This window comes from Babylonia areolata, chromosome 23 (assembly GCF_041734735.1).
Source record: "Babylonia areolata isolate BAREFJ2019XMU chromosome 23, ASM4173473v1, whole genome shotgun sequence".
Taxonomy (NCBI): domain Eukaryota; kingdom Metazoa; phylum Mollusca; class Gastropoda; order Neogastropoda; family Buccinidae; genus Babylonia; species Babylonia areolata.
In genome coordinates this window covers 22,955,282-22,977,744 of record NC_134898.1, presented here as the reverse complement: position 1 = coordinate 22,977,744, position 22,463 = coordinate 22,955,282, and the positions used below count along the sequence as shown (strand labels likewise).

General features: G+C 39.2%; 2 protein-coding genes across 2 annotated transcripts in view; both read right to left on the bottom strand.

The window, feature by feature from the left end:
• Positions 1-1,391: 1,391 nt before the first annotated feature.
• On the bottom strand, positions 1,392-7,537 carry LOC143297942 (relaxin receptor 2-like). Its single transcript, XM_076610556.1, has one exon. It carries the CDS (start codon positions 7,247-7,249, stop codon positions 6,311-6,313), a length of 939 nt encoding a protein of 312 aa, XP_076466671.1. The 5' UTR covers positions 7,250-7,537; the 3' UTR covers positions 1,392-6,310.
• LOC143297941 (uncharacterized) overlaps positions 7,537-22,463 on the bottom strand; it is a 24,684-nt gene continuing 9,757 nt past the window's right edge. The window contains exons 2-3 of the mRNA XM_076610555.1: positions 11,329-12,435; positions 7,537-9,018 (exon numbers count right to left, since the gene is read on the bottom strand). Of these exons, the coding sequence (XP_076466670.1) occupies positions 7,554-9,018; positions 11,329-12,435 (2,572 nt within the window). The 3' untranslated portion in view covers positions 7,537-7,553. The remainder of the gene's footprint in view (positions 9,019-11,328; positions 12,436-22,463) is intronic.

Here is a 22,463-nt window from a genome sequence, read left to right as displayed (position 1 = left end):
TGCGTATCATATGATTGCTGGTAAAGTTCAGTCTGATCATAGACAAAAAATACAAAAACAAAAAAAATAAAAAATAAAAAATAGATAAATAAATAAAAAATAAAATAAAAGAGTCAGGATAATAAGTAAAAACACCATCGTGAACTTTTCCGTTGGTGCATGGCATCTATTTAATGCGAAATTCCGCCCAAAATGTGCCAATTATCTTCACAGCATTCCAAACCACCTACGTACTTGAAACGCTCAAACGGCTGTAATGGACAATATGGAGCTCTTGGTGGGGACATCTTTTATTTGATCATAATAGCCATGTAAGTGAGTCATTTGTTTTTCAACCCTCTGTAAAATTACTGCTTCTAATGACAACGATATTCTTGCTTGTGTTTAAAGAAAAAGTCATACTGTCTAGGTGGAAGCAGCCGTATCAGCGCATCATTCAGGACTGATTATTGATGACAACTATGCAGGGTTCCCTGAGTGTATATTTTGCAGCTGTATACGAACAAAGCGTTTGCTAAAACATGAGTAACTGACAGCACTTTCCTAAATTATAATCAAACGAATTATGCAATTTAAAGACCACACGGGTCACAAGATTACAGTCTCGGCAATTATTTTCTGAGGCATGTTACAGCGAAGTATTTCACAACAAACTACACTATAACGAATATATAGTCAACACACAACTGCAACTTGTATAGTTAAGGATAACCCATACGCACAGTCAACTATTAGAAAAAAGGTTGAATCATTTAGGAATAAAAGAAATGCATCATACTTTCTCGGTTTTTCCTTCTTCTTCTTCTAACTAATTTTGTGTTCTTAATTTAATACTGTTTGCATTGTGAACTTTGATTTTATGCACCAAATCCTTGCTTTTATCTTTTGTGCTGAAGTGAGTTGAATGGGTAATATTCCTGTTGTAATAAAAAAAAAAAAGAAATACAAATGAAAGCAGTATCAGTATCAGTAGCTCAAGGAGGCTTCACTGCGTTCGGTCAAATCCATATAAGCTACACCATATCTGCGAAGCAGATTCCTGACCAGCAGCGTAACCCAATGCGCTTAGTCAGGCATCGAGAAAAAAACAACAAATAAAAAAAAAAAAAAAAAAAAAAAAAAAAAAAAAAAAAATACAAATAAAATTTAATTAAATTAAAAAATAAAGAATATTAATAGATAAATACATAAAAATACTACCACCACCACCACCAACACCACCACTACTACTACTACTATTTATAAAGCGCAAAATCTTGATGAAGTCAACTCTAAGCGCGCGCGCGCACGCACCCCCCCCCCCCCCTCCACACACACAAAATGAAAGCAAAACAAAAAAAGTAACGCTGTCAGCAGTGATTACACAGAGAAAGACCAGCAATTGAAGAAAACACACTTTATTTCTTTAAAAACATTGATTTCACAATATGTGTTTTGAAGATCATTTTACAATGTATGTCACATGAGCTACGTTAAATAACAATATAGCCAAATGCTCAGATAGAATAGATAACTTGATTCCAGCGATAACATCGTATGACATATTTGCAACCATAAAAAGGGTTCATGTCTCCTGGTAAATTCTCAGCAACAACCAGCCGCCGTGGCGAAGTTGTTTAACGTCGCGGACTGACGGTTGGGAGGACGCGGGTTCGAATCCCAGCGGAGGTGGGTTTTTCGGCCCGTGGCCGGCTCCTACCCAGAGCTGAGTGTGCTGTGGGCTTAAATGGGGAGACTGGGACCACACAGTCGAGTGTCATCCACTTCAAGGATGCGTCTTTGGGTGTGTTGCTATAATTACCTGACAGGGATGACAGGAAGCGTAGAGTACAGCCTTGTCACGCAATCCCAAACCAAAATGGACCTCCATAGCAACATCGTCATCATCATCGTCATCCTCCTCCTCCTTCATCGTCACAATATAAACAAAATAGTCTCAAAGTCTGTGGCCTTTCATGCCCTGCTCTCATGGTGACCTCAGTTTCGATACCCCTCCACTTCCGTGCTTGGGGTGAGTACTGTGAATGTCGTCAGTGTCGGCAGATTCATGGGGGGCTGTTGTTTGAGGGATGTGGTGGCGATCTCCACTCTGCGAGGGACGCTCACTCAGTCTGGCTCCGCGACTAAGCCATTATTGTCGTTAGTAGGGAGCTTAGTAGGTGGTGACCTAAGTACGTTAAAACAGAACAGGCACCACTGAACACCACCGAAGTGACTCAGCAGCAGTGCAGGGTCTCCTCTCGTGTGTGGCCTCCTGGCGACCTAACATTGATGGTTCCTTGTGGACTGCCGACGCTGGAACTGATGGACGAACCCGGGTGTGGCCATGTATGGGGGAATCTAAATGAGCGGCGTGGGAGTAATGCCACTGAAACGGTGCAGATGATGGGGCAGCAAAAAAAAAAAAAAAAAAAAAAAAAAAAATCTCAGCAACAGACGATTTCTGAAAAACTACTTCTACTCCTACAACAACAACAACAACATAACTACTACTACTACTACTACTACTACTACTACTACTACTACTACTACTACTACTACAGTTATACGCCAAATCCACATCGCCAAAGCCATATCCAGCAAGAGTGAATTGTAAATAATAATGGTGATATAAATGGTAAATGAGCAGTGGAAACACATCGAATAGCAGTTTTACCAAAAAGTATTAAAAAAATATTTCAAAATACATGTATTCATCATGACACCAGCAGGATAATCATCAGCCTTTTCAACAAAAGCATACGCAATGTATCAGAAATGCAAATACCTTAAATATTCAAGCTTACATTATGACATACAAAAAGAAAAAAAAAAAAAAAAAAAAAGAAGACGAAGAAGAAGAAACACCCTCATCTACAAGTCCATCAATGATCAGGCCAGTCTTGATACCTTTAGCATTTAAATGTATTTATTTGTGAATCAATTAATTGATCATTAATTAATTGATAATTGTTAACTGATTGATTAGTTTATTATCTACTTATTTACTTATTTATTAGTAATGTATGCTGTACATATCCATCTATGTGTAACTCTCTCCAATGCAGTTGATTTGATATGCAAAGTTTGCAGTAAGGAGAAAGAAAGCGAAATATATTCCCTCTAATGTCGACCTATCCTGCATGATTTAAAATCAAAGTATATATCACATCTTTTTTTTTCTTCTTCTTTTTTTTCAACACAAAATTCACAATTAGCTTGGAGTAAAATTCTATGGCTTCTGGACACGAACAGACCACTCTGAAATATGCATCTGTCTGCTTAAAACGTTCAGTTTGCGATCAACTCTGATGCCTCAAAGCACTGAACATTGTTTCTTAGTGACATTACCACGTATTACTAGTTCTTTTGTTTTTGTAATATGATCATGTTCTTGCACCCCTTCATGTGGGCAATGGCCCTTCGTGAATAAACGATCTCTCTCTCTCTCTCTCTCTCTCTCTCTCTCTCTCTCTCTCTCTCTCCCCTCTCTCTCAACCAAGTTGGCATCTCAGGGTGAAAGAATAGCTAAACAGTTTTGTTTTGTTTTTTTTTAATCTTGAGAAGTAAAGATTGAAAGATTGGTAACACCGCAAGTTAATATCATGACGGAAACAGACAAAAACTTGGAGGCGACAAAACCTTCGAAGACCTATATATTTATAGAGAACGGGAAATAAAAAATGAATTAGCAGTTACGTATACAGTTTGCTGCGTTAGGATAAAATTGAGTTGAAACAGCTAGAATGAATAATAGCATGACAGAAAGCTACAGAAGCTATTAGGACAATGCGAACCGATAGGTGTCCAGATACTGATGGAATGGCTGTTAACTTCCATCAATATTGTGTGAGAAGATACAATGTACCAACTAGTTAGATTATTGGATGCTGGATGGAGTTTATTAAAAGGGGGAACTGTCAGTAACGTAAAATTAAGGAATAATTACATATTTACCAAAAGTAAACGAACCAAACCATTACCTTCAGAACTGGAGGCACATGTCGTTTTTAGACGTCACTCGTATAATTGAGAAAGACACGTCTTATGCTAAGCAGCTATATTAGTGAGAAAGTAAGAACCACGTATGACATCATGCATCCGTTAGAAAATGAATATAGCCGAGAATGAAACTAAAGTTATTTAAGATTTGGTCAAAACACATATGTAAACCCTCGGTATAATTGCTATTTTGAAATATGTAATTTTCTCAAAGGCTGTATACTGGGCATACATGAACTTTGAAAAACATGTCAAGTTAAAATAAGCAAAAGAGGCACTCTCAGAATCTCTCTTACAACGACAAATGTAAGGTTGTTACGAGTATAGTCCACCTCAAAAACTGGAAAAAAGATAGTCTGGTTAGAGATTTAATTGATGAAATAGATGTCTCCTTAGTTGTACAAAATTTGCAGAAAGGTATGCCAAAGATTTTAATCATTTGGTGTACATCGAATTCATACGTTTCAGTGAAAGCTGCTTCAGTATCAAAAATATTCTTTGAGATAAACCTGCAGTGAAAAGCAAAAGCACAACAGATAATACATAAAGTAAGACAGGAGCGAAAACACGTCATGATATATTACTTGAACCATATTTGTTGTTATTGTGTTTTTTAATATATATTATTATACATCATATTTTGGTAACATTGTGTACATTGCAATAAACTAGGAATCGACCAGGAAACAAGTGGGAAAAGTCAAAGAAAAATGACTGAAATAGTTCCAAATTGGATTGAACATGGCTTGAAAAAGGTATAACAGTGACGTGCAATTTCTGTAAAAAAAAAATTGAAAGACATACATATTTAGCATTATTTATGGCACTGTGCATGTTGTGGTTTTTTTCGGGTGTTTTGGAGGGATTTAGAGAAAGTATTGAATAAAAAGTACAATCAAATGCAAAGCTCAATGTAGAAGTGGTGTTATTTGGAAACGATGATATCACAATAATAAACATGTCCTGTAGACTGAAGAAAGAGCTATGAAGTTGAAAAAATTATACATACACTGGAAACGATCTTCATCGCATTGAAATAGATACTCAAGTATAAAACTGTGGAAAAAGAGTAGCGTGTAAAATGTTACATAATGCATTATACCAATTCATGAAAATGTCACAAGGTCCACGATCATACTGTTATACTATGAATCGGGATAATAATGCATTTTGTCATGCGTTACATAATATTGTGGATACTTTACTATGTGTAATTCCACTGATGATGTACATGGTGATGCTTATGTAAAAGGTCGTCAATTCTAAACTAGCTAATAACTGGTCTTGAAATTGCACTTGCTCTCTCTATTTATAAGCCTTGGTACATGCGTTTTCATATGTACCTAAAAGGATGGTACCAACAACCGATAAAATACTCCAAACCCAAACGAGTGCTAAGAATTACAGTCTGAATTGGAGCTCAAACACCCAGCAGGCCTCAGACTCAGTACACTATAGGCCTAAATGTGGCATTAGCTAACTGAATGATTGACGAACTATCTTGAGTTTCATTTGATTAAGAACAAAGTATCCAAGGAATCCCCAAACCAAAATAACAAATCTGCACATTATGGATGGAATGTCGAAAGACGCAGATACACAACACCAGGAATGCTTCTGTACCACCAGAAGTCACCAAAGCAAAGGAACTGGGCCTACTTTTTCATTGACACTTCTGTCTTTCCTGGAGAGATGGTGCAGTCCCTCGACTCATGTGGGATGCCAAAATACAAAACAGTGCCTTTGTTCAGTTCGAGACATCACATATCACATTTTGGACTTACTCTGTACCCAACAACTAAACTGTTTATTCCAAAAAGTGACAACCATATGGCACAATAGGCTAACATGACAGCACTATGTACAAAACGTCCTGGTATGAAAACAAAAGCAGGATGTTCGTCGTGCAAATCGATACAACATCAGATGAAACTGTTGACCAGAAAACTACATACTCAATAATCTGTGTGGGATGAATAATATATTTTCAGAATTGTCTGCGTTAGATATCTACAAGATTGCAGTAGTCATTGTGTGCACCTTTGAGACTTGAGGTGCCTCCAGAACAGCACTCTGCTAAAGTGAACCACTGTGAATAAACTAAGAAAAGATTAGAGAGAGAGAGAGAGAGAGAGAGAGAGAGAGAGAGAGAGAGAGAGAGTCTTAAAGCAAATTAATTTAAAAAGATGCTGTTTCTAGGTCAGAATTCTGAGAGATTGTGGACATAATTTGCTTCAGTTTGATATTTGGTCAAGGCCCAAACAGTCAACGGCGTGTTTGATTTTATAGTCTTTTGATGTGCTGTCATGTTACTGACTATCCAAGGAGACTATTCACTAAACGAGCATTTGACTGAACCCTTGTTGTTTTCACTTTCTGCGGCAGATTCAATGTAACTGATATTGCTATCTTGATGGATGTTTAACCACTGTGACATTTTATCCTTCTTCACTATTTTGGATCTGATACAAACTCGCACAACCTCTTCTGCCAGACTTGATTCCATCTTAGGAAGCTCAGACTGTATATTCCCTAGAATCCTCCTTGTTCTTTGCTGCAGTTGCGCAGTTCTCCTCTTCTCCAGTAGCGTATTCAAAGTATACAGAAATGGATTGATGGCAGAATTCAGTGGTAAAATAAAGATGGCAGCCCAGACATTTACCACACCAGGGATGGGAACTCCGTAATTGGCCAGCAGGCCCATCAGACCAATAGGAAACCAGCAACAGAAGTCTGTGAAAACTACAAGAAAAAGCCTGCGAGCAATGGCCAGCTCTTGTGACCGCCGATTCGCTCCTGCCTGTTTACTGGCATTGCGAATTATGCAATAAATACAAATCTGACCCATGCCAATTAAAACGAAAAGACTGAAATTTAAGATGATAAAAATAGCAAAAGCATAGAACTGACCAGAGAACTTGTGGCGAGTGACTGGAAGAGGGAGGCAAATGCTTGTCTCCCCATAGAAATCTAAGCTGAGCCAAAATGGTGCAGCTGCAATGGACAGACCAAGAAACCACACAATACCACAAACAGTCACAGAGGAACGCCGTTTTAGGTGAAGCTGGCTTTTGAATGGGAAATACAAGACCAGCAGTCGATCCAGAGTAATGAGACAGATGACCATGGCAGACACCTCACTGGACACAAGACCCAGAAATCCTGCAATTGCACATTCTAAACTGTTTTTCCATTCACTTTCTTTTGACACATACATTCCACGAAATTTGATATCTGCAATGCCAATGATCATCATGTAGACTCCCATAAATATGTCAGCAGTACAGAGATTACAGACCAACACTCGAAATGCAGGAGGTGATGCCTTTTGTTTTCCAAATGCTCGGTACAAGAGAACACCAGCATTACCAATAATTGACAGCACAGAAAACGTCCACAAAAACGCCCTGAAAAAGTCTGACCGTAACAGGTCAGTGCACGAAGACAGTTCGTCGACAGGTGCATGGCACTCAGTCAAAGCTGGGTGAAAATAACTGCAACATAACTTTTGGTCATCAGTCAGCAAGGTGTGCAATTTATTTAGACCAAAGAAGACTTCTTTATCATAGAAGTTAATGTTGTTTCGCCTGATATCCAAAGTCGTCAGCTTCGGTCAGCGCACTTAATGCCTTGTCTTCGAGTGACTCAAGGCCAGTGTCAGTCATTATGAGTTGCAAAAGATTCACCAGACCCGAAGACTTTACAAACAAAGGAAAGGACGAATCAAGAATCCTTACAAACGGATTACCTGACAAGTTCAGAGTTTTCAAACTTGTTAGTCGTTCAAACAGCAGAGAAGAGAAGCCAGTCAGGTTGTTGAAGCTAAGATCAAGGGTATTTAATTGTGACAAATTTCTCAGGTATGCAGTGTCTAATCCACAATAGGAAAGATTCAAAAACTGCAACCTTGTCATGAATTTTAAATGATGTAATGACACATTTACACTTCCACTGAGATCCAGGTAACGTGCTTGTAACAAAGATTGTGGTTCAGACAGGTTGGTACAGAAGTAGGCATATCCTTCACAAACACAGTCAGCTGGACAGGGAAGATTGCAGTATCGTTCATCATCTTTGTAAGGACAGTGATAGATCCCGTCACAGATGAAGTCAGGATGCACACAATTGCCGAAGTGTTGACAAATGTAATAACCGGGGCATGTGACATTCTCAGAAGGGATATGTTCATCTTCTCCAAACTGACAGTCAAGCTCACCATTGTTGAGAAGAAATGAAGGAATGTAATTGCCGCTTATGCAGTGAAACAATCCATCATCGTTATTTCTATCATAGGGTTGCATCCTGGACATACCATCGCCATCAAGAGTCAAAACAGAAGGGTCACTTAACACGAATTTACCCTCACTCACAAGGGGCATTACTGGACAACTATCTATATACATTGCATAGAGACTAGGAACGCAGCCAACACCAGTGCACATAATGTAACCTTGATTGCAAAAAGTACAGTCCACCTCATCTGATCCATCAAAACAGTCAGTCATACCGTTGCACCGTTGGGATTTTGCGATTGTCTGAAGATTGTCACAAACGAACGTAGTCTCGTCCACTTGGGATTCAGTCACAGAACGACAGTTTATTTCATCACTTCCATCAACGCAATCACCGTTCCCATCACACACCAAGGCATAGTGAACAGGTGGTCCGTAACGACAATGGAACACAGCAAAACCGTTGGGGGACAACTGGTCCACGTCATCAGACTGACAGCGATGGAACGTCTGCACCAAAGAACCGTCAGCACACTGCTTTGTGGGCATTTGGTCAAGTGGGCGTCTTGGTGGAGGGAAGTGAGCGCTTAAAGGTCGACTTACACTCACACTTGGCTGAGCGGGGTTCCGTCTCATGCAGACATAACCATCAGGGAAAGAGCCAGGAAGGACGCATCTCAAGGGCTGAAAGTGGATGCCAGGATAAGCATTGAGAGTGGCACAGTCCAGCAATGGTCCATCTCTCTGGAGCTGTTGTTGTTCGTAGGCTATGGGACTGCCTTTGTCTCCCCATTGCCATAGGTATCTGCACAAACCAAAAAGAATTATATTGTCTGATTAATTCATAGAATTTAAGGTATTCATTCATTCATTCACTGATTCATTTATTTTCATTCAATGTTCATTCTTTTCTTTGTCTATGTGTTGAATAGATCGATGTTTCATATCATTTGTTGAATGATATTTGTATTGTCAACAGCCGCTCAATATTTGAACGGTCATGGTCCAGTTCTGATTAATGATAATAATTAGTATTTATACAGCACCGAATCATGTGCAGAGACAAATCAAAGCGCTTTCACACCAGACGGTCACACGCATGCACAACTCGAGACAGAAAAAAAGGAAAAACAACGAAGGGCAGGGGAGGGAGGCTGTCCTGGGAAGAGGTGGGTTTTAAAGCCAGACTTGAAAGAGCTGAGTGCGGAGAGCTCATTCCAAACGCAATGTCCAGAGACAGAGAAAGAGCGGCGGGCGACTGTGGGGTGTTTGAATCTGGGTATGTGTTGACAGAGTGGATCTGAAGCCGATCGTAGAGAGCGAGATGGGATGTCGATGTGAAGGCAGCCACAGAGATAGGGAGGGGCAGATTTGTGAATGCATTAGTAATCAAAGAGTGCAGATCTTGCACTTTATTCTTAGTGAGACAGGGAGTCAATGGAGATGTTGTAAAAGAGGAGTTATGTGCTCAAATCTGTTCTTTCTGAGGACAAGTCGGGCATTAAGGATGATATAAACATATACAGTTCGGATTGTATCTTTTGTAGCTGTTTTTGTTACATTTATTGAATAGTTTTTGTTTTTGTTTTTTTGTTGTTGTTGTTGTTTTTTGCAACAGACTAACGCATGCGATCAACTGAAATTGCCCCCGCAATACAATTTGTTTGGCGCCCGCAAGTATTCATTTCACCAATTTCAAAATATTACCGAAAAAAAAAAAAAAAAAAATCTTAAACGGAAATAAATAAATAGAAAATAATGTATAAAGAAAATAGGAAAAAAAAAGGAAAAAAAGTTTCGGATTCAACGTTACATGCTCACGACCGATTTTAGAATCGGAAGAAATAAAGAAAAAGGAACGAACGTTAAAATCAATCATGAACAAAAAATGAAGAATGGAACAAAAAAGAAAGTTAAATAAATACAAAATACGAAAACAGAGAGAACTAAGGAAATATTGAAAGGAGAGAGAAACAGAATGAGTGTAATAATAGGTAGTACGAAGGAAAAGAAAAAGAAAATACGTGCAATATAACGATTTCTTACAAAATATACAACGCGATAAAATGCATTATTTTTATCATTATTATCATCATCATTACTATTATTGTTATTATTTAATGTTACTTTTATCTAGAAATATTCGTATTTTAGTTTATGTATGACACTATGAAACAGAGATTATTTCCAAGTGATCATATATGTTATTCTTGATGTGTGTGTGTGTGTGTGTGTGTGTGTGTGTGTGTGTGTGTGTGTGTGTGTGTGTGTGTGTGTGTGTGTGTGTGTGTGTGTGTGTGTGTGTGTGTGTCTGTGTGTCTGTGTGTGTGTGTGTGTGTGTGTGTGTGTGTGTGTGTGTGTGTGTGTGTGTGTGTGTGTGTGTGTGTGTGTGTGTGTGTGTGTGTGTGTAATCACGTCCTCATTTTCACAATTTAAGAACGTAGTCCCAACTTTTGTTTTCTTGTCAGTTTTTATCAAACTGATCAGAATTGGAGGATAGCATCTTTGGTTTGTTTGTTAGATGGAACGTCGGGAAAATATCAAATATGTGCCAAACATACTGTAACCAATTATGTGCCAAATTATTGTGCTAAACGTACCGTCACCTCATTGAAACTGACACGTCATTGGTTAAGGCTGTGATACCAGTCAAGACTGATATCCCGCAAATTGAACCGCAAATAAGCACACAGCTGGTACTTTTTTCTTCTTTTTTCTTAATAAAAACAAGCCTCTATCGTTACATCTTATCTCTATCTTCATAGCTGGTCTCAATGAACATCAGACAGAGATAGGTCCAAAGGAAACATGGACGTTCAGTTGTCTTTTCTTGAGTGTTTGCGTTGTGTGTATTCAACCACAATTCATATCTTCTAGTTATACGCCCGCTAGAGCGTGTATTCCGTACAGTTGTCTTTCTCTATTATTCAGTTGTCATTTATTTTGATAAGAGGAAGAAAATAGGAAATAGATATGATACAATAACAACAAAAAAGTAAGTTAAAAAAACCAAAACAACGAACACCTATAACTAAGAGAAAGCAAACAAACAGAGTTAAGAAGAAAAAAAAACTCCCTCAGGAAATTAAAGAAAAAAAAGAGAAAGAAAGGGGACCTGTAGAGGTGACGCTGCAGCTTAGATACTGGCTTCACTTTCTTGATGTCCACAACTGCGCTTCCGTGACCGCTCTGCCGAAGCATTTTGCCCACCAGTTCGATCCCTTCACGATCAGGCAGTTTGGCCAAGGAACCCCCGTACTTGGAGGCACACGTTTTCTCTGCCACGTTAGGGAAGGTGGCATGAGAATGACCTGGAGCGTACGAGAAGAGAGTGACGAATTCCATCTTCAAACACTGATCCTTGTAAGGTGCCCACCCTTTCTCACAGCCTTGTTTGGTGTACTCACATCCTTCTTCATCCTCGTTGAAGACACACTGCTGGACCATGTTGCATCTGAAAGCGGTGGGGATAGTTATGTTCCCGGAGCAGCCGTACATTAAAAGGCTTGTGCTCGGCACTGTGTCGTGGTACACTGTATGTGGCATTCTTGAGATGGGATGTGCGTAGTGAGAGATTTTCACTACCGAAGTTGTGTACTTGAAGGAAGAATATGGGGCATTCAGAACTACAAGGACTCTGGATTCTTGAAGAAGAAGAGGACTGAAAAGCATATTGTCAGACTTTTTGCTGGTGAACTTCCTCTGCTCAACTCTTTCTGAGCCCCTTGCCAGTGTGAAGATCCCCAGTTCACACCCATATCGCAGGAACACGTCATTGAACTGTAAGATAATTCCGTCATCAGGAGATGAAGTTCGGATGTCCCATGTCCACATGTCGTTGCAATCTCGCTCAGTTTCTATTAACTCAATGATCCCGTCTCCTGCTGTCCTGACTTCTTCCACGTTCTCACATGGAGATTTTCGAGATGGAGTAGGGATCGGAAAAACTGCACTTGTCGTGTATTTGTCAGAAAACAAGACGTCATGATCACCCCAGGTCTGTCTGTTCCACAAGCTGTCTTCTCCGGGAAATTGTGTCACACTCCGGTGACTAGTGTCAACAAGATTCTGTGGTCGGTGAGAGAATGTCTCATTGTCGTCAGTTTGTCCTGCCACCTCTGAATGCGGCCAAAGTATCAGCAGCCACAGACCTTGTAGAAATCTGGTCCGGCATCTCCTGGAACTTCTCTCCATCTTCACTTCGTTCACGTATGCCGTCATACTGACCATGAAACAGAAAAAAAGAGAACATAGATTATTCTTAGGAAAACAGTCGAACAGTCTGTGCGCTCATAGAATCGAACAGCAGGTGAAAATTGGAATACAAAAAAGGAAACAACAACAACAGTAAATAAGAAAGTAAATAACATAGAATAAATATATGAAATAAGATAAAATAAAATTGAATAGATAACACAGTGATGAATCTGTAATGTTTAAGGGAATAATGCCAATCTCATACCAGCGATGTTTTGCATTGTATGGAACATTATCACACCACTGTTGTCTATTGGAAAAATACGTGATTATGTTACTTTGACAAATCCCCCCCCCCCCCTCCCAGCCCCCCAGCCCCACTAATGCTTTGAGCAGATAACTGACGTCACCATTCGCCAACAAATATTGAACAATTTTAAATGTTAAAAAAGTTTTCTGCGGAAAGATGATACAATATATGAATGATACTGCCTACTGACTGTAAATACAATGTATTGTGCATGCCATCAGGTACTCATCCAGCCTCCACCTCCCCTGTTTCTCGGTCCCTCACATCCACAGCAAAGGAAATGATGTGCAAAGACCAGCAACAAACGCAATTACGTAGATCAAGGGGCGCTTGCTTGATCAACCTTAGCAGCAATACGTTTCCTAAGCATTGAGAATATTCCTAACTCTACGCCAACAGACATAAGGAATACACTCAACGCTAAGCACGCTTAGTTCTGTTGAGATCGCTGGTGCAACCCAGCCGAGGTCATCAAACGTCAACCATTCATACGTGAAGGCAGGTTAAAGGCTAAAGGTCCCCTAGCCTTTTACGACCATCGTAGGATACTACAATTCATGTCTGTTGTGTCTAGGCGGGATTGGCATAGCGAGACTGGGCCCGTTCCTCTCCTTCCGGTGTTTTGACCTTCCCCGCTATCAAATATCACGTAGGGGTCGCGCCAAAGCGTGCTGATTGATCCACACATACAACCCTGGTCTGGCTTTGTGAGCCTATGAAACTACTTTTGTGTAGTGTTAGCAGCAACGGCAGCATAACTGCAACAATAGCAACAGCAGCAGCAGCAGCAGTAGCAGCAATACAATAGAAGTCGTAGTAGTAGTAGTAGTAGTATTTATGTTTCTTACCATATAATTCCGTGTAATTATTTCCCTAAAGGGACAACGAAAAGTGAAAAATAAATGAATAAATGAATAAGTAGATAAAGAAATGGCTTATTCACAAATTGATTAATCTAAGAATGAGTGAACAATTGAATAAAACGGTGTATACAATTCAATGAAGTAAACAAATAAACATAAAACCTTTTTTCCCTTCAATATTTCGCTTTGTTTACTGTTTGTTTCGTTCGCTCAGCTTCCCCACTGTAGAGTCCCCGTTATTTCATACAATAGAATAACAGACTTGATGTTGAACAGCAATCTGTTTTTATGCCGTCCGTTTAGTAACGTCAGCAATATACGGGTTGACAATGCCCGGGTTAATAGTCAGTTTTATCACAATGTCCGTTTATACAAATAGACTGAATATAAAACATGTAGAAATTACATCCACCACACCCCTACACCTGTCTCTCTGTGATTCTCTGTCTGTACATGTCTGTGCATGTCTGTCTGTCTCCCACTCTCCCTCCCACCCCCCTCCCAGACACACACACTCTCCTTCTCTCTCTCTCGTCCTGGGAAAATACCAGTTCAAAGGTTAACAATCCCTGCCCCTGACCTCAGACGCCCATAGCTCAAGAGGTCTTATAAAGGAGTAAATTGCCTGAGACATTACCGTCCGTTTCTCAAAAGCAGAGTTTCCTTTCCAGGTGTGTGTGTGTGTGTGTGTGTGTGTGTGTGTGTGTGTGTGTGTGTGTGTGTGTGTGTGTGTGTGTGTGTGTGTGTGTGTTTGTTTGTTAAGGTGTGTAGGTATAACTATATTGGCAGAGAATGGATATAATGACCTAGAGAGAGAGAGAGAGAGAGACAGACAGACAGACAGACAGACGGACAGACGGACAGAGACACAGAGAGAGAAACAAATTAGAGAGATGGGAAAAGAGAGAGAGAGAGAGAGAGAGAGAGAGAGAGAGAAAGAGAGAGAGAGAGAGAGCACAACATACAAAATACATAATACTTTATCATCTCAATAGAAGGAAATCATTTGTGGTGTTAAACACATAAGCAATGAACGAGAATCGCAATCAGTCAACATGTGCAGTCAATAGACAAGAATCACAACCATTCAGCTTGTATAAAGAAAAATAGAAGAAAAGAAAATAGAGCAAACCAGTACACTATAATCACAGTAGACTCGAAGGTAGATCATCACATGCATATTATGTGCATTAATTGCAGTTAAAGAATATGCATAAAACAGCATTATGAAATTATACATAATTTTGATTTAAGATGTATCACGCACGCATGCATTTTGTACACACTTTATGGAGCCACATCGTGAATAATTGTCGTTCAACAGCTGAACTGACTTTGGTATTTAGATGCATTTGTCTCTGGTTTTATTTTAGTTATTTCTTTTTCTTTCTTTTTTTCTTTAACACAAGGACGTTTGCTTGAAGGTAGGAGTTGATTATACAGTATGGCTGCTAACACTCGGAATGGAAGTGGCTTTCTGTCATATTCTGACATTGTATGGTTTACATAATTAAGCTGTCTTGTTTTTCACCCAAAACATTGCTGCACGCATTCACGATTTTGTTCAGCATATTATACAGCAAGACCCAGTACCAGCATTTAAAAGAGGAAGTTGAAAGTATACACAAAATCCTTGGAATAGTTAGGATTTGGCTCTGATTTTCTCTGATTTAAGATTTTCCTCTGAGTTTATGTAGACAATAGATACGAGACTGACATTTTTTGTGATTAACATTTGCATTTGATATCAAAATTCAGCATATGATCAATAATAGTTCCAATGTGTTTCCAGTAATGTAATTTATTTTCAAACTTTACATCATTGTTAAACAGGCCAGGGATAAAAGAGACATTTTCTTCTGAAATCAATGATTATTTCTTTTCATTTTCTGAACATTAAGATCCAAGTAGTTCTCTTTACTCAAGGAGAAAAATTTGGATTTGCTCAAAATAAACAACATCGGAATTTGACAGGTTTTCTTTTAATTATCAAAGGAGGTGTGTATGAGCCAATACAGTACAAACATTGTGAATAAAACAGGTGACAAGACCGTACCTTGAAGAGCACCAATGGAAAATGTCTTCACAGATGACACAGAATGTCGAAAACGATTGACTCAGTCATTTGAACAAAAAAACCCAGTTTACTCATAAAATGAAGCATGGACTGATGCTAAAAGAAAGAAATCTACGTACCATAAGATACGGATGCAGCAATACACACACAGAGCAAGTTGCGCGGGGATGGGAACTACACACCCCTGACAGACCCGCGAGCAGAGCACAGCGGCAGGCAGTGGTGAAGCCAACCGATGGTCAACACGGCAACACGGCACGGGGCACCATGAGAGAGAAACGGGACTCCCCATCGGTCAGCGATGAGAACAGGAAAAAAAATGACCATGTGTGGAATGCGGATCTCACACACAGCGAGAAGGGGAAACGGACCACGCAGACATGGAAGCAGCCGGCACATGACGGCTGCTGTCTGAACACTGAACTGATTTCACCTCCACGACCCTGGCTTCGTCTAACGGACTAACGATAATGGACAGTGAAATAAACACTACTCCTCATACTCATGGCGAATAACACTCTTAGCATTGGAACGCTAAATGTGCATGACCTAAGAAACAAATTAAAACGAAAAGTAGTATTTAACTTTGTAAGAAACCAAAATCTAGATATTGCATGTTTACAAAAAAACATATATTACAGACGATATAATATATGAAATTGAGAGAGAATGGCCAGGAGAAGTTTTTCATAGATCAGGAACAAATAGAAGTAATGGATTAACGATATTCATAAATAACGAGAAACAAACCACTACTGAACACATAAAAGCAACGGATAGAATACTATTAGTTAAGGTAATGCTACCTGTGGGTAGTGGGGGATTTCAACACAACAGTAAGCCAGCTGGACAATATTGCTGGCAAACCACACTAGATCCGAGAAACAGAAGCGCTTACCAACCTATTAGCATCGCTCGATCTTATCGACACGTGGAGGACACTCCACCCTGACGCCAAAGAATACACTTGATCCAGACCAAATCCATTTACAGCAAGAAGAATCGACTATATATTTTGTGATTCTTCCACACAACTATTGATAAAAAGGCAGATATAAGGGTGTTCCCGCAATCGGACCACAAACTCGTTAAAGTAGTCTTCAGTACAAACAACTTTCAGAGAGGTCCAGGATACTGGAAATTCAACAATTCCCTGCTAACAGATGAAGCTTTCCTAGTCGGAAAAAACACTTTTATTGATGAACCTTTTGCACAATATAAACACGAAAATCCACAGAGAGCTTGTGAAATGTTCAAAGTTAACCCTTTGAGCCCTGAGTTCCTGAGCAATTTTAACCCTTCTGCCTGAGACCCCGAGCTAAAATTTGCAAATAACTGGTATCAAAGTATAAATCTTATTGTATTCAATACTCAAAACCAAATAAATCCCAACGTCAAAACAAACTGCCATAAAAACGCTAAACGAAGCAGAACAGCAATTGTCACAAGACCCAAACAATAAAGAAATCCAAACAAAAATACATAAAATGAAGAAAGACATAGAAGTACAGGAACTCAGAGAAGCTCGAGGAGCACAGGTCAGATCCAGAGTCAAATGGATCGAACATGGTGAGAAAAACACCAGATACTTTCTTCAGTTAGAAAAAAAAAAAAAGAAAAAAAGGCAACATCAAACACAATATCTTGCCTTCAAATAGATGAAACGGTAACAGACAGTCCGGAAAAGATACTTGGAGAAATAAAAGAATATTTTGATAATCTATACAAAGAAGACAAATCGTTAACTGGGCGAGACATACGGGAACATTTCCTATCTGACCAGGATTTTCCAGTCCTGACACAAGAACACAAAGAAGACTGTGACAAAGAGATTACTGTGGAGGAACTCACCCATGCACTCAATGTGTTAAATAAAGACGCTGCACCTGGAAGCGATGGTTACACACCATCTTTCTATAAACAATTTTGGGACCGACTGAAAATACCACTTTTCAATTGTATAATCGATGCCCTGGAGTAAGGCGAATTATCCTTTTCAATGAGAAAAGGAATCATAACACTAATACATAAAGGAAAAAACCTTGAAAGAAACAATCTAGCAAACTACCGACCTATTACTCTTACCAACACAGACTACAAAATATTTACCAAAGATTTTGGCTATACGACTGCAAAACGTAATCAAAACAATAATCAACGAAGATCAGATAGGATTTATAAAGGGTAGAAACATTGCTTTTCATTTGAGGTTCTTTGATGATGTCATTAATATATTTAGATAGAACTGACCAGCAAGGTGCACTGATCGCATTAGACTTCTCAAAAGCCTTCGACGCGATATCAAAGAACTGTATAAAACAAGCACTTGGCATTTTTAGTTTTGGTCCAAAATTCGCAAGTTTAATTGCAACTGCAATGAGAAATACGGAAAGTTGTATACACAATGGTGGCTGGCTATCCAACTGGTTCCCAACTGAAAGAGGAATAAGACAAGGATGTCTACTCAGTCCCCTCCTTTTTGTTATAGCTGTAGAAATCCTTGCCATCCGAATTCGAAACAACAAAGAAATTGAAGGAATCAAACTCTCGCATCAAAGCTTCAACGACAACGGGCAACCCAATATTTCCAAAATAAAGCAATTTGCAGATGACACTACGCTAACAGTTAGAAATTAAAAAGATATACAGATAGTCATAAATACTATCGACGAATTTGAAAGCTTTTCAGGACTAAAACGTAATAAAAAATAAATCCGAAGGAATATGGTTGAGTTCAAGCAAAAAAGAAGTTGGAACCTATAATGGCATACCTATGAAATCTGATAAAATAAGAATTCTGGGCATGTATTTTTCAGCAGACAGAGAAATTTCGGAAATTGAAGAGAACTGGAAAGCTAGAATAGAATCAGTAATTAGAACTATTAAAAGATGGGAACGTAGGAACCCATCACTCTTTGGCAAGGTTATACTTGCAAAAGCACTCCTTCTGTCACAAATCACTCTTTTGCTACAACTGATCCAAGAAAAGACAATAAACTATTTAAATACTCTCTTGTATAGATTCCTGTGGAAGAAACAATATAAGAAATAAAAGAGCATTTGAGAAAGTGAAACGGAAAGTTCTAAGTCTCGACAAAGCACACGGAGGCCTAAATATGATAAATGTTTAACACCAACAACAAATGTACTTGGTAAAATGGACAGTAAAATTCCTAAAAGAAGAAAAAGCACAATGGAGCATCCTTGCAAAACAAAATATTGCCCCTTGTGAGAACGCACACTGTGCTTTTAACTGTAATGTCGCTCCAAAAGAAATAAAACACTTAGAAAGGGTACAATCAGTCTTCTGGAGAGATGTGCTAAAAACAGTAGCGTCCTTTCACAAGAATAGACTGACAGACAACATAAAAACGGAATCTCTTTGGAACAATAAACATATAAAATACAAAGGAAATACCTTGTTCTTCATAAAGTGGAGCAAAGCGGGGTTTTTTCGTCGTGCAAGACCTATGGCTAAATGGAAACCTCTTAACGTACCAAGAAGTTTCAGAAAGAATTGGTCCTCAGCCAAACCTATTGTTTGAGTACAACGGAATCATAAATGCACTACCACGCGCGTGGAAACTTCAGCTAGCACATGATAATCTAAAGGAAGACATTCCGTATAATATAGCAACTGAAGAAGGAAACGTAACCAACCTGTCTAATAAACAAATCGGGAAAATATTTGCCCTTCAAAAAAACAAAAAAAAACAATGTAATTTGCGCGGTGCAATTCTGGAGACGAAAATTAGAGATCAACACTCAAGATTATTTCAGCTTAGCCAATGAATGCACGCAGGAAACTCGACTGAGGTTATTACATTTCAAATTCGTACACAGTATGAAGTGTCAAGTTACACAGTGTTTTTGAAAACGTGTTCAGACTATGTTTAATGAAACTTGTGAATTAACATCAAATTTGAAATTAACTGAAAACCTGGTTTTGTTTGGATGTGGTGGGAACATCAAAACTGATGTGGTATTTGATTTTTTTTTTTTTTATCCTTGTAGCTAAATCCTACATTTATAAGTGCAAACGGGATAACAGTCAGCCTGACTTGAATATATTTAGAACACTACTTACCTATAGATACAAAATAGAAAAGCACATAGCAAGTATAAATTTTAGACTAAATGAATTCTCTGCCAGCCGGTGTTATTACAAAAACCTGCTCACTGAAAACCCCTAACTCCATTTCCTTTTTGGATACTTTTATTTAGCAAAAAGAAGCAGTGCCCAACAAATGATACGTATTTTCACTATTGTTTCATGATAACTTGACATAATTAATTAGTTAAAAGAAGAATTCTGTCCACTAATATTAGAAAACACTCACCATATGTTAACTTGGTAGCAATGGGGCAGTTGTAGCTCTATGATGTCTTGTGTGAACTATGTTATTTGACTGACAAATGTGTGCAGCTAGTTGGGAATCAGGGTGTCACATTAAAAATGGATTTTTTTTCTTTTCTTTTTTCTTTTTCTTGTGTGTGTGCATGTGTGTGAAAAGACCCTTGCTAATTATTACCATGCTTGTGTAATATGCAACTTGTCACAGGAAAATTGTCATGGTGATAATGTTGAAGAGAAAATATAACCTTCATTACAAGGGGGGGAAAATTATGTTGCTCTAATGGTATGCATGCTGCAGAGACTAGTGCCGTAAATTGTCCATGATGTAGTTTCAGTCCTTCCCACGCATCTGCCACATTACTGCTTTGAAAACGACGATCAAATCTGTCTGATACCCAAGGCTTGTTAAAAAAAAAAAAAATCGGAATCACCATAACTTTGTGTATCTAAGATGATATAACGTATATAATAAAAACACTTTTAAAAAATGCAAGGAAGGGGGTGGGGGGGGGGGGGGGGTATGTATAAGGTGAGAGGGGCACTGTGGGTAAAAGGGAGATAGATTGAAAGACAGACAGAGAGAGAGAGACAGAGACGGAGACAGACAAACAGACAGTCAGACAGGTAGACAGATAGACGCAAACAAACAAAACACAGACACACAGTGACAGCAGACAAAGGCAAACGTGCAGGCGATTTGCAAGCAGAATAGATAGCTACACTGTCATTTTCATGTGGCTGTTATTGGTTCAGTTTGATGACCCTAGGCGGGAAATACTCCGTTTAGCTGGGCATTTCCAAAGGGGGCGGGGTTGTTGTTGGGGGCTGTTGACAACAGCGCACACTCACAGCAGAGGCAGATGGAACGGACATGGGCGGCAATCACGCTTGGAGTGAGGAGAAGGGGGGGGGGGGGGGGGGGGGGTATGCGCGCGCGCGCGCACGTGTGTGTGTGTGTGTGTGTGTGTGTGTGTGTGTCCCCCTGCATCCCATCCGATTGTCCCTCCTATATATTTTGTCCACCCCACCTTAAACTACATCACTCCCCATGTTTGTGCCATACAGTTGGCACTGCATTTGTATTACATACTGTGTGTGTGTGTGTGTGTGTGTGTGAAATGGTAGGTGGTGTCACGCCTGTATCGGTTGGCATCTGTGATAGATTAGCACCTTTGAACTGGCTGCATATACATAAAAAGAAATATATGTGCCACCACATCTCTCTTTAGCTAAATAGATCGCACTGTATAAAAGCAACTGTTTAATGCCATGATAAGGTTACGGCTTGCCTGCGATCGTTTGTCTATCAGCTGCAGGATAAATCACAATTAAAGTGGTAATGTTTGTTCGCAAATCAGTATGAATAGCTTCTTCTTATATATTAGATTGATGTTGTTTTTTGTCTAAAATGTCAACACGTTTTTTGCCATCATGCCAGAAAGAATAATTAAGCACCCAATGTGTTGCTTAGTAGATTTTCACGCTCTGGTATGCGCTGAGGGCAAATACACTGACAATCACGACGAGACCCCTGTGAAACAAAGATAACTGTTAACCGACTTCAATGCCAAAAACGGGTGCGATTTGGATATTGCATAATTTGATCTGCACATGACATCTTTTGAGTCATTTTGAACAGGATGGTAAGCCTTTATAAATGCAGACACAGATTTATGGGGGGACGGATGTTTATAGAATCCAGATTCGACTTCAGTCTCATGCCCACCAGCTCTCTGAACTATAATGCACCGGGTAAAAACTGTCAAGAAAAGGTAGAAATTCAGGAAGCGTCTTACTGCTCATAATTCTAAGCGCGTTGGGTTACGCTGCTGGTTTAGGCATCTGCTTGGCAGATGTGGTGTAGCGTATATGGATTTGTCTGAACGCAGTGGCGCCTCCTTGAGCCACTGAAAACTGAAAAACTGCTCATAATTATAGATCGCATTTAGAACAAATGCAAATTGTCTGCCACAATGTCATAGCAGTAGACTGCGACAATTTCACGGCAGTTAGACTGCGATAACGTGACGCCTATGCTGACTTGAAAATCTGTTTTTTATGGTATATACTAAGGAAGACTGCAAAGCGAGGTGAACTACTCACGCCGTTGGAAGGAATATTAAATTCAGTTAAGCCTGTGTTAGAGATAACTGTTCGTATTCAGGGTTCTTTGACTGTCCATATGGTGAGAAGCAGGGGTGTTTATTATGTCGATTGATATTTTCTGTTTGCATAAACGGGCTTGCTTTAGAAATAGATCAAAGCGCGCGAGAGAGAAAACACTGAACACTGAAATATGTAATAAGATAAGATAAGATAAGATAAGAATAACTTTATTATCTCCACCTGGAGAAATTTGGTCAGGTGCATTATCACAACATAGACAAGTAAACAACATGGGGACCATAACTGTAAAAGCCAACAACAGCCCCAACAAATATTACGA